The sequence below is a fragment of the Chanodichthys erythropterus genome, chromosome 2 (genome assembly GCF_024489055.1).
Source record: "Chanodichthys erythropterus isolate Z2021 chromosome 2, ASM2448905v1, whole genome shotgun sequence".
NCBI lineage: Eukaryota > Metazoa > Chordata > Actinopteri > Cypriniformes > Xenocyprididae > Chanodichthys > Chanodichthys erythropterus.
The window spans coordinates 26,388,922-26,402,251 of NC_090222.1; the positions used below are offsets into that span (position 1 = coordinate 26,388,922).

Below are 13,330 nucleotides of genomic sequence, written 5' to 3' on the forward strand. Positions count from 1 at the left end.
ACTTCTGTTAATTCTCAATAAGAACTTGTGTAGATGTATGATATAAATAAAGTCAGGTTGGTAAGTGAAGCTGGTAATGCTATTTGTGGAGTTCCTTGTTGCTTTATAAGAATGTTAGGGGATAATGTTCTAATAATGTTATCACTAAACATTTTTAGAATTAGAAGCTTTTTGGAAAAGTTCTTGGACCAAAAATAAAACTTGCCACTGAAAACATTAAGAACGAAAAAAAAAAAATCTAGCTGTGTTGAGAAGGAAGAATTAATATTTGTTAATAAACAATGCTACGGCATAGTGATTGCTGGTTGGATTGTTCCTATCTATTTTTGTCAATGTTTATTCATGTCTGGTAAGATGACATAAGGTGCATGGGTCATTTGCAGGGCACTGATGGAACTGTCAATTCTTTTGCTGCAACTGCACCAGAAGAGAAACAGAGACATTGGACATTGACGGATTATCCAACAAGGAGGAGATGACGTTTTTTCCGCTCTGAAAAAGGTACCTAGTGTTCAGCTATATGTTATACGGTATATTTCAGCACTCAGCAGATAATTGGCCTGTATTCAAGTTGTTCACTCCCAGTGTAATTCTGCCAGGAAGCCAAAACGATGATTAAAAAATAAAGCACTAGTTTTAAACCACCCAAATTCTTTCATCTTTCTGTTACCACGCAACTGAGACACTATTACATGAAATGTCCTTTAATAAGAGTGTTTATCTTTGTTTTTGGACCCATTCAGTGCCTATTATCTTTAAAGGGGCTATTATGTTTAAAGATACATGTGGTGTAGTAAATGAAAAGATGTCTGCAGTGTTTCATTTTCAATGGAAACCTCGTTTTACCAGTGGGCACCTCATTTCTATTTTAAATGCTTTGACTGGGCACAGGTAGTTGTCACACTTTTTACTCCAGTGATTTTACTTCTTTAAGGCTGGAAGCTATGCTATTTTGAACCAAAAGAAGTTGAAGAATGATGTGCATAATTCATTTTTTTGATCTGACTCCAATATAAATGATCTCTAGTTGTATTACTAATCTCTGTTATATTAACTAAGACTCCATTATAGTTGTTGTTATTCTTTAAACTCTTGTTCTTTAAAGGTAAAACCCTATAGAACTGATAAGAAACGTAGGATTTAACCTGAACATTTAGAGAACAAAAGTTATAATCACTTCATCAGTGGTACAAGGAAACATTCTCAAACCCTTTAAAGCAGGTAGAGTAACAGGTGCTGGTCATATAATTAGAATATCATCAAAAAGTTGATTTATTTCACTAATTCCATTCAAAAAGTGAAACTTGTATATTATATTCATTCATTACACACAGACTGATATATTTCAAATGTTTATTTCTTTTAATTTTGATGATTAGAACTGACAACTAAGGAAAATCCCAAATTCAGTATCTCAGAAAATTAGAATATTACTTAAGACCAATACAAAGAAAGGATTTTTAGAAATCTTGGCCAACTGAAAAGTATGAACATGAAAAGTATGAGCATGTACAACACTCAATACTTAGTTGGGGCTCCTTTTGCATGAATTACTGCAGCAATGCAGCGTGGCATGGAGTCGATCAGTCTGTGGCACTGCTCAGGTGTTATGAGAGCCCAGGTTGCTCTGATAGTGGCCTTCAGCTCTTCTGCATTGTTGGGTCTGGCATATCGCATCTTCCTCTTCACAATACCCCATAGATTTTCTATGGGGTTAAGGTCTGGCGAGTTTGCTGGCCAATTAAGAATAGGGATACCATGGTCCTTAAACCAGGTACTGGTAGCTTTGGCACTGTGTGCAGGTGCCAAGTCCTGTTGCAAAATGAAATCTGCATCTCCATAATGTTGGTCAACAGCAGGAAGCATGAAGTGCTCTAAAACTTGGTGTACGACTGCGTTGACCTTGGACCTCAGAAAACAAAGTGGACCAACACCAGTAGATGACATGGCACCCCAAACCATCACTGACTGTGGAAACTTTACACTGGACCTCAAGCAACGTGGATTGTATGCCTCTCCTCTCTTCCTCCAGACTCTGGGACCCTTATTTCCAAAGGAAATGCAAAATTTACTTTCATCAGAGAACATAACTTTGGACCACTCAGCAGCAGTCCAGTCCTTTTTGTCTTTAGACGCTTCTGACGCTGTCTGTTGTTCAAGAGTGGCTTGACACAAGGAATGCGACAGCTGAAACCCATGTCTTGCATACGTCTGTGCGTAGTGGTTCTTGAAGCACTGACTCCAGCTGCAGTCCACTCTTTGTGAATCTCCCCCACATTTTTGAATGAGTTTTGTTTCACAATCCTCTCCAGGGTACGGTTATCCCTATTGCTTGTACACTTTTTTTTCTACCACATCTTTTCCTTCCCTTCGCCTCTCTATTAATGTGCTTGGACACAGAGCTCTGTGAACAGCCAGCCTCTTTTGCAGTGACCTTTTGTGTCTTGCCCTCCTTGTGCAAGGTGTCAATGGTCGTCTTTTGGACAACTGTCAAGTCAGCAGTCTTCCCCATGATTGTGTAGCCTACAGAACTAGACTGAGAGACCATTTAAAGGCCTCTGCAGGTGTTTTGAGTTAATTAGCTGATTACAGTGTGGCACCAGGTGTCTTCAATATTGAACCTTTTCACAATATTCTAATTTTCTGAGATACTGAATTTGGGATTTTCCTTAGTTGTCAGTTATAATCATCAAAATGAAAAGAAATAAACATTTGAAATATATCAGTCTGTGAGTAATGAATGAATATAATATACAAGTTTCACTTTTTGAATGGAATTAGTGAAATAAAACAACTTTTTGATGATATTCTAATTATATGACCAGCACCTGTATTTATTAAGTTACATGTTTAAATATACAGTCAGTAATGGGACAACATAAGCATAGAAAAACTTAGTTGACAGTTAATGCACTGCTGTGCAGAAGATAAAGAGTAACTGTCTTTCTTGTGAGCCTTTCTAGATCAGCAGTTACTTATTACTTCTTATACCCTGAGTGAAGAATTGCGATCAAACATGATATAGTTACATGTTAGAACACACAAATAGGTAAATAGTATGTAGTTAGAAGCGTTCTGTGTAGCAAATGGAACAGATGTGCATTGGTTGTGCAAGCTACTCTGCCTCCCGAGACAGAACCATCCTGTGCCTGTCCCAACAGTCCTTAATTAGCATATTGATGAGTCCCTTGTATCAGATAGGCATGAACACACTGTGATGACGAAGGGCATTGTCCCATGTTTAATTCACATGTATACCTTTAAAGGGACTACTGATGTACTAGGGCTGGAAAGAATTCCGACCATATTCACTCAGCCTTACACTACATTCCAGTGTTTATTTTTAAGTCAATTTCTGTATAAGCACATTAAATTCTTGAGCTACAAAAAAAAGCTGAATTGGATGTTTCTACTGTTATTAACCAAGAAAAAAAAATTTATGTTGAATTTATGATCAAAGTGTTTGTCACATTTTATGGAGGAATTTGTCACAATGAAACAGAAACAATGTTAAGGGTAACAAACACACCAAACCATTGTTTTGGCTAACAAATTCTAATTAATATACACAGAGTTGAGCCAAAACATTATAACCATCTGCCTAATATGCTGTTGGTCCCCCTTCTGCTGCCAAAATAGCACCGACCTGCTGAGGCATGAACTCTACAAGACTCCTGAAGGTGTCCTGTGCATGGTATCTGGCACAATAACGCTAGCAGATCCTTCAAGTCCTGTAGATTTTGATGTGGAGCTGCCTTGGTCCAGCACATCCCACAGATGCTCGACTGGATTGAGATCTGGGGAATTTGGAGGCCAGGGCAACACCTTGAACTCTTCATCATGGTCCTCAAACACTGAGCAATATGTCCAGTGTAGCAGGGCCACTTCCACCAGGGAACACCATTGTCATGAAGAGGTGTACCTGGTCTACAATAATGTTTAGGTAGGTAGTACGTATTAAATTTATGTCCACAGAATGGCCAGACCAAGGGTTTCCCAGCAGAACATTGCCCAGCAGAACCCAAAGCATCACACTCTCTCCACTGGCTCCACTGATGCCATCACTTCCCCAGGTAAATGGCACACACGTACATGGCCGTCCACATGATGTAAAAGAAAATGGGACTCATCGGACCAGGAGACATTATTCCACTGCTTCTAGGTCCAGTTCCGATGCTCGCTTAGGCACTTTTGATGGTGGACAGGGGTAAAGGCTTCAGAAGGCCTTTATTAACCCCCCAGAGCCGTGTGGAGTACAGGTTTATGATGGATGGATGTGGATGGAAGCACTTTCTTCAGCTCATGCTAGATGGTATTATTTAAACTTCAAATTAGGTGTTTGTGTAATTGGCCTTTTTTCTCAAAATGTTTTAGCAATTGAGATATAACCTTAGTGACAACTAGTCCTGAAGGTGAGAAGTATTTGTCTAGTATTTTGCCTTTTTTTATTATAATTTGTTTTGTTTTTTTAAACTGAATCTTGATAGTGACAAAATTTAATGGTTGACAACTGAACACAGTTATTCAGTTACCACCAGGGCTCAGAATCCTATAGAATAACATGTATGACTTTCAAGAGTTTATGGGCATATTGTAAAATGCCACATATAAATATGATTCACATACATTCAATGCTGTTAGATATTGTTGAGACAAAGGACAGCATACAGTTCCACTGATTTAAACTCCCTCTGTCACATTTGAACTTAACTTACAGATTTCATATCTTTGGTTGGAGAAATATCGGAAACATCAGGATGGAGACCTGGCAGATGGTGATGGATGAGTTTCCAGACAGGAAATGTGGAAAAAGTGTGGACACGTCCAGCAGTATTAATACATCCTGTTCTTTTTTTTTAGCTGGCGTTATGACACCTTAAAAAAACTTAAAAAGGAGGACTTATGCAGTTTATGACATTTTATCAAGTTTATCAACTTATTTTGGATTATATGCAGTATTTATTTTTTTTAGCCCCCAAGTGCTACTGTAAAATTTAAGGCAACATTTTCTTTCAAATAATCCTAATATTGTATTTAATGTACACTGAATTTTATTTCAGTAAACTAAACAATCAAAATGAAGAGCATCAAATCCCAGAATCCACTGTTTAGAATATCAGGGTTTATCCAAACTAACTCGAACTTCCTGTGAGCCAGAGGATGAAGGGAGGGAAGGAAACAACAAGAGTGAAACAGAGAGGGACAGAAAAAGAGACATGCAGCACAGACAAGGTGGAGAGACTTTCTCCTTTTTGTCCATACAAAGTGAAGATGTTCAACATGTTTATAGCACAGGGGATTTGGTTTTCATCATTTAAGGTTTAAGGGGTGTTTTAGGGTCTAATTTGAGTGTCAGATCTGTGGCCTTCATTACAACATTTCTGTTTCACACTCCAAGATCAACTTCTCATCCTTCTATATGTGCAGGTAAGCCACTACATTTTGTTGTGAGTGATTACTGTGTGATGATGCACATTTTTGTTGTGCTTTTATTAATTAATACTAAAGTTGTATGTTATTTATCATGACGTTTTCATCTTAAATATTTGGTGAACAGTTTTTTTTTTTTTTAAGTGATCAAAATAATCAACAGTAATTTTAATACATATATTTAGCCATTTAAAAACTTAGTAACTAGTGCAATGTAGATGCATCAAAATGTGCAAGAGATAGAATGTGCAAAAATACCAAGAGGCATACTAAAAACTTGTAAATTGTAAATGTGTATTTTAATATACATTATAATTTTTTTTAGATATTATATTATATTATATTTTATATTATATTATATTAATCATGTTATGTTATGTTATGTTATGTTATGTTATGTTATATCATGTTATATTATGTCACTTTGTTTATGACACTGATGGCAAAATTTAGTTTGAATTATATATATTATAATATAATATAGTTACATATATATATATGTATGTATATATATATTATATATATATATACATATACACACATGTAATATGGATTACGTAATCAGATTCCAAAAATCAAGTACTTGTAATTAGAGTAAACTACTTTTTATAATACTCGTAATCAGACTACAGTTACTTTTTATGAATTACATGATTAGATATTATCTACACAATGGCAGTAAGTTGTTCACAATTCATTGATTCTCCTAATTTTTAATTTTTTTAATGTTTATATCTTTTTTTATAATAAACCTGCCATATAAACCTGCCTTATATGGTAAACCTGCCTTATATGTTCATGATTCTTCGAGTTTTTCTGGCAGTGAGTGGGAATATAGTGGGTATAGATGAAATATAGATGAATATATATGAAATATAAATTGTATATATATGAAATTATAATATAATAATAATATATATAAAATATAGATGAAATATTTGATGTAGCAGTGATATTGCTGTGAATTTCATGTTTTTCAATTTTTGTTTTTGTAATGTTACTGTTTTCTAAATTTACTCTAAATTAAGTAAATATGTTTTAAAATCATAAGATGTGATTTTGTTTTATTCAGTGTTACTATCAGCAAACACTAACAGGTACATTAGTGTAAGTATTTTGAAGTATTAACTGTCCATAAATTGAATCTGTTAAGGCTCTTGTTTGTGAACAGAACATATTTTTTGTAATATATATTTTCTTTGTATCTGTTAAAATAGTATAAGATTATATAATAAGGGTTAGCGCAAAATTTACTAAAAATGTGTAATCTAAGAGATTTATATTACTGATTACAAATTGTGTCATGTAATTTGCAATCAGTAACTGATAATAAGTAATCTACCCAGCTCTGTGTGTATGTATGTGTGTGTGTGTATATATATATATATATATATATATATATATATATATATATATATATATATATATATATATATATATATATATATTAATGTTCCCAAATTTTATACATGTTCTTTTGTCACAATTTAATGTGCCGGAGCAGTATTTTGCTACAGCGAGGGATCATACTCGAGCCAAAGACAACCAGCCTACATCAAAAGCTCTGACGGCGACTCACACGGAGATATTTATTTGGACAGCATTACTGCATCACTGTCTCTCAGAAAGGACCATTAGTTTTGTTGTTGTTTTGGAGATTGGCATTCCTTCTTTATATCGGAGAGTCTGCTTTTTGATGAGGATTAGATATTTCCTAGACAGAAGGAATAGTTCTATGGAGGTCATCACCTCTCTCACAAACAGTTGATTGGCTTGTCAATCTTCTGCCTTTTTTATATTTTCAGGTACATTTTTTACTGTCTGTGTGAAACTGCTATAAAATGCAGCGTTTTAAAGAAAATGAGTCAAACGTTATTCATTTTAGAGGAGTTTAGCTTAATTTTAATCAGGCAACAGTGCTTGACGTTGTTCAAATATTTAAACTAATTCTGTGGAGTTTCGTCTCTGATGTCTAAACAACTTTATTTTGGTCAATAAATATTGTATATTGTTCTGCCTTTTCAATTAAGATGTAAATTGAGCAAAGGCCTAAGTAAATAAACATGAAAAAACGAGTCAGAAGTCTGATGCCTTCAGATGCTGCTCAGAATTCATTTGCGTAGTTGGATAGACTTCTATTCCCACGAATCTCAGTATCCAAACAAATCCTTCCCATTAGTCTTAATTATAAACACATCTCATTCTGAACACCATCTGAACTATGCCAGACCGTAGGCACCTCTTCGTCAGAGGCTTCCAGGCTGTTTGTTTATCAGGCTCATTCTTCCTGTGATGGAAGGAAAGCATATTTGTTTTTGCAGGCTATTTTCCATGATGCCACATTGTACCATGTGACATTGGTTTGAGATGTAGACACACGCAGTCTTAAAACTGTCAATTATTTTTATGTCCTGACATACCAAACCTGTAGGTAAAACATGACACGAGAAACTGACGGTATGTTTGAAATAGCCTATATTATAGCATACTGTCTACTGCAAGAGTATATAGTTTGCAACTATAAATGTTTTATATAGTACATAAAAATGAAATATCCATCTTATTGTTAACAAAAAAAAGATTTTTTTTGGATTTACTTGTCTTATATTGTGCTACATATTGTGCTGTACCAACTTTATTTATTTCATTTGTTTGTTTATTTATACCTTTTTTTAAATTTATTATCAGCACTGAGACTGCTCTTGTCCAGGTCACAAATGACCTCCGCAATTTTGCTGACACGGGTTCTTGCAACATTTTAGTTCTGTTAGACATTAGTGCTGCTTTTGACACTGTCATTCCATCCTCCTTAAAAGGATGTGTGGGTGGTTAGGCATCTCTGGTGACATGTTTTATTGGTTTAAATCCTATCCCGCTGATCGTTTCCAGTATGTATGTTTGGGGAAAAATAAATCTGAACTAGCATTGGCACAGCAGGGTGTGGGCCCGATCTGTTTAGGATATATATGTTGCCTCTTGAAGAGATCATTCGAAAGTTTGGCCTGGGGTTTCATTAGCTGCGTTTCCATTACCCTTTAAATTACGCAAATTAAAATTGCGAAATGAAAATACGCTCAATGGAAACACCTCAATTTCGCAAAAACTCCCATATATTGCAAAAAAAAAAAAAAAAACGTTTTGAGTTAGGGTTAGTTTTTCAGTCAATTCAAAACAGGAATATTTCACAAAACTGCAATGGAAACAGTTTTTTTTTTTTTTTCGCATTTCCAGGTCACCTGCCATATGTAAAATTCGATCATTCTTTAAAGTCTGCGTGAACCGGAAGTTGCCAACATGTTTTCTCCAGTCTTGTGATGTATTTTAGGCTGCATCCGAAAACTGGAAAATGCTGCCTTCTGAGGACACATTTCAAGGTAGTAAGGTATCAAGGCATGTCCGAATCCAATGTTAGCTTCACTTCCTCTCCTCAGATCGATTTTTTAAGGAAGCATAGATGTATCCTTAGCTGCCTTTAAAATCCCACAATCCTGTGCTTTCCATTCTGTGACAGTTAAGCTAGAAAAATAAAGATGGCGTCTAAAAGTTGCATTTGCTGCTCATTTTGTGTATAAATGTACGATTCTGATCAACACGTTTCAATTTTGATATCATTTCTATCGAGAAATTACTACTGTAGTAATTAAATATTTGTTTAGTTCTCACCAAAGCTCGCGCTATATTGCTGTAGATCATTATACTCTTCCGCTGCCTCAGAAGTCTGTCCGAAATCAATTTCGTGAGGTGCCTTCATGCACAAACGCTGCCGTACAAGTCATTCTCTTATAAGACAGCGAGGCAGCAAGACAGCTAGGTTTTCGGACACAGCCTTACTTTAGCGCTACCTTCTCTCCATCTCTTGCTCATAGCAGACTAACGGTTGGAGGGGAGTGATTTAAGCGTGTTCAAACCAAGCCGACAAACTGACGTCATCAGGGAAGGAACGTCATTTCAGACCGGAAGTAACTTTTCAGATTTTGATGAAAGATTACCGCAACAAACCATTTTTTTTCTGTGTTTTAACTTGCACGGATTAATTGTTCACTACAAGACTAGTCATATGCACTAACAAAGTAAATAGGGTTGATTTTGATTTCATGTGTACTTTAAAGAGGGTGCGGTATGTTTGGACAGAAGACAAGAGTTCTTCATTAAACTCATAAAAGACAAAAGTATTATAGGACTAATGGATTCTAAACAACAAAGAAATTAATTTATCAAGACCTCGAAGCAGATATGAGGGAGAAACTCCCAGAAACACCTTATACGTGGCCGCTCCCATAAGGGGCTTTTCTTGCAATAAATGCTTGGATAACATGTCTGCATCTCCATTGATTAAAAAATATTGGCTAGTGCAGTGGCTGGGATATACGTAAACCTACCAACATCCGTTGCCATGATTTTTGCAATGACTTATCGCGAAAGGAAAAAAAGACATTTTAGTTAATAGAAATGCCGTCATTTCGCAATCTTTTTTTATCAATATTTAGAAATTTCGCAAAAGTTTTGCACGAATTTGTAATGGAAACGCGGCTATTGTTATGCTGACGATATACAGATTCATGTCTGTACGCACGCTGACCTTCGCCCCCTAGAGGTAGCTTATTCCAAACAAAGGAGTAGCTTGATGACGCCTTGATTTCGCAGAATCATGGGAAGTGTTGTCTTCACGTCTACAGCCAGTGGAAAAGAATCATGACAGGACTCAGGTAGAAGATTATTATCGTTACTGTAGTATGAAGCAGAACAGGGATAAGTGCTGTGTGAGCAGAAACGAGGCCGCTGCTAATGAGAGACGAGTGCGACACACACCTCGAGAACTTTTATTATGCCACAGTTTCCGCTTCTTCTGGTCAAGCATATGTGGGATAAAGTAGCACTGTTTTATCATATTAGATACATTTGTTGAAAGTTATTATAGTGCGTTCGCTCGGCGGCTACTATGAGACACTTGTTGCACACTGCAGTAAGTTATTAGGCATGGCTGTAAATCAAGAAAACAAGATTTAAACAATAAGACTTACTGTGTTGAACTATATAACATTTAGTTTTCTGTCAATGAATGTATCCATCCAAACAGTTGCTCACCTGTTTAATAAAACACATAATATATTAAAGTATCTTTGGTGTTTTCATGGTTTCTACAAAATAAAACAGGAAACTGAGGGTAACGTGGGTATGATGTCATTGATAGGCAACACTTTTGCTCATTTCTCTGGATTTAAAGTCCCCGTGAACCAGAAGTTGCAAACGACTTTTCTCTAGTGTTGTGACGTATTTCCAAGTGAAACGGAATATTGAATAGAGGGCAGGGTTTTACTTTAGCGCTCCTCCTCTCCATCTCTGGCTCATAGCAGACTAATGGTTGGAGGGGAGTGGTTTAAGCATTTTCAACCCAAGCCGTCAAACTGACATCATCAGGGAAGGAACGCCATTCCAGACCGGAAGTAACATTTCAGATTTTGATTAAAGATTACCACGACAAACAATTTTTTTTTCTGTGTAATAACTTGCACGGATTAATTGTTCACCACAAGACTAGTAATATGGACTAACAAAGTAAACAATTTTGATTTCATGCCAACTTTAAACATTCTTGGAAACATTTGGGATAGTGTAAATACACAAGTCAACAAAATATAAAACATAGGTAGCTGTCTTGCTGCCTCGCTATCTTAAAAGAGAATGACTTGTACGGCAGCATTTGTACATGAAAGCACCTCACGAAATTGATTTCGGACAGACTTCTGAAGCAGCGTATCAGTTTAATGATCTACAGCAATATAGTGCGAGCTTTGGTGAGAACTAAACAAATATTTAATTACAACAGTAGTAATTTCTCGATAGAAATTATATCAAAATTTAAATATGTTGGTCAAAATCGTACATTTATACACAAAATGAGCAGCAAACGCAACTTTCGGACGCCATCTTTATTTTTCTAGCTAAACTGTCACAGAATGGAAAGCACAGGATTGTGGGATATCAAAGGCAGCTAAGGACATAGATATACATCTATGGCTAAGGATACATCCATGCTTCTTTCAAAAATCGATTTGAGGAAGGTACCTCATGAGACAGGAAGTGAAGCTAACATTGGATTCGGACATGCCTTGATGCCTTACTACCTTGAAATGTGTCCTCAGAAGGCAGCATTTTCCAGTTTTCGGACGCAGCCACAGTTCTTGTGGTTTTTGGATATTTTATTCCAAAAATCGTACATATTGAGCCTTTACCTCTACACTTATAGTTCTTACAAATTGTTTGAATGAAATAAAGCGTGGATGCAAAAACATGTTCAACTCAATGAGTCAAAAACTGAAATTGTACCATTTTTCTTTGAAATTACAAATAGATGGCTTTTAAAAATTGCATCTTTTGTAATTGCAACTTTTTCATTCTCTTTGTTTTATTTGTGCAGATCCAGCGAGCAAACCACAAAGATGACCCTTACAGAGGGTTCATCGAATGTGAGCCTCACATCAACATCAGCTCCTCACCTAACAACCAATACTTCTCCACCATACCGTGAACCTTATTTACACAGACTGGCCCACTTGGATGAAGGTCTCTATAATGACTTTTACAGCCTGTGGATAGCTCTGGTGGTCATCAACACACTTATCTTTATGGTAGGGATGACCCTGAACAGTCTGGCTTTGTATGTCTTCTGCTTCAGGACCAAGCCGAAGACTACATCAGTCATCTACACCATTAACCTGGTTGTGACGGATCTGTTGGTTAACCTTTCCCTCCCTACTCGTATCATATTGTACTACAGTGGAGGAAAGTGCCTCAACTGTTCCTACATGCACATATTCAGCTACTTTGTCAACATGTACTGTAGCATCCTCTTCCTGACCAGCATCTGCGTTGATCGCTACCTGGCCATCGTGCAGGCGGAGGCCTCACGGAAGTGGAGGAACCCCGGTGTGGCCAAAGCAGTGTGCCTCTGCATTTGGCTGTTTGCCATCATCGTGACCTACTCACTTCTTACAACGGCCTTCAAGCACTCAGGCTGCTGCCTCTCCAAACTTTTCGCACTGACCGTATTTGAGTTCTTCCTGCCGATGGTGATCATCGTAGTGTTTACTATTCGAATCATGTGCGCCCTTTCCAGCCCGGGCCTCATGCAGCAGAGCCGCGACAGACGCATGAAAGCTGTACAGCTGCTGTCGACCGTGCTGGTTATCTTCACTGTCTGCTTCACGCCGTTTCACATCCGTCAAGTTCTGTTTTACTTCCATCCTGATCTGCCTCATCATGTGATTGTGTACCATGTGACTGTCACCCTCAGCAGCCTGAACAGCTGCTTGGATCCTGTGGTCTACTGTTTCGTCACCACTAACTTTCAGTCTACCATGAAGAGATTTTTCAGGAAGATGGAAAGAGAGCAAACGAGTGGAGACATTATCAGCATGCAGAAGAGCTCAAAGGCTTCAGGCACAGTGATTGCTATAGCTAATAGTATAAGGATAAACATGAGCCCCGTCCAGCAGGGAAGCCGACCCACATAAGGAAGCGTACATGTGCCCTGTACTGTATTCAGATGGTTGCCATTACCATGTCACATACTAAGGCAAAACCACTGGCATAGATGAGACTTTGTTTCTCTGTGTACTGTAAATACCTTAATGTAGAGATTTTATGAGCTTGCACTTCATTTCACATGTGACACTGTAGATTTACATTAAGATTTATATCATTGGCTATCATATTGTAATACTAATTATTAAAACATTATCTGGAAAATATTGTCTTTATATCTACTGAATCTTTTTTCTTACCATTATTACAGCGCACTACCGTTCAAAAGTTTGGGGTCGGTAAGATTTTTTAAAATTGCTTTTAAAAGAAGTCTCTTTGATTTGAACAAAAATGCAATAAATTAAAGTAACTGTTT

General features: G+C 36.8%; 1 protein-coding gene across 1 annotated transcript; it reads left to right on the forward strand.

Annotated features, from left to right (window-relative positions):
• Nucleotides 1–5,292: 5,292 nt before the first annotated feature.
• Nucleotides 5,293–13,131, forward strand: gpr20 (G protein-coupled receptor 20). Its single transcript, XM_067394696.1, has 2 exons — nt 5,293–5,427; nt 11,849–13,131. The coding sequence occupies exons 1-2, from the start codon at nt 5,420–5,422 to the stop codon at nt 12,942–12,944; spliced, it is 1,104 nt and encodes a 367-aa protein (XP_067250797.1). The 5' UTR covers nt 5,293–5,419; the 3' UTR covers nt 12,945–13,131.
• The last annotated feature ends 199 nt before the right edge of the window (nt 13,132–13,330 follow it).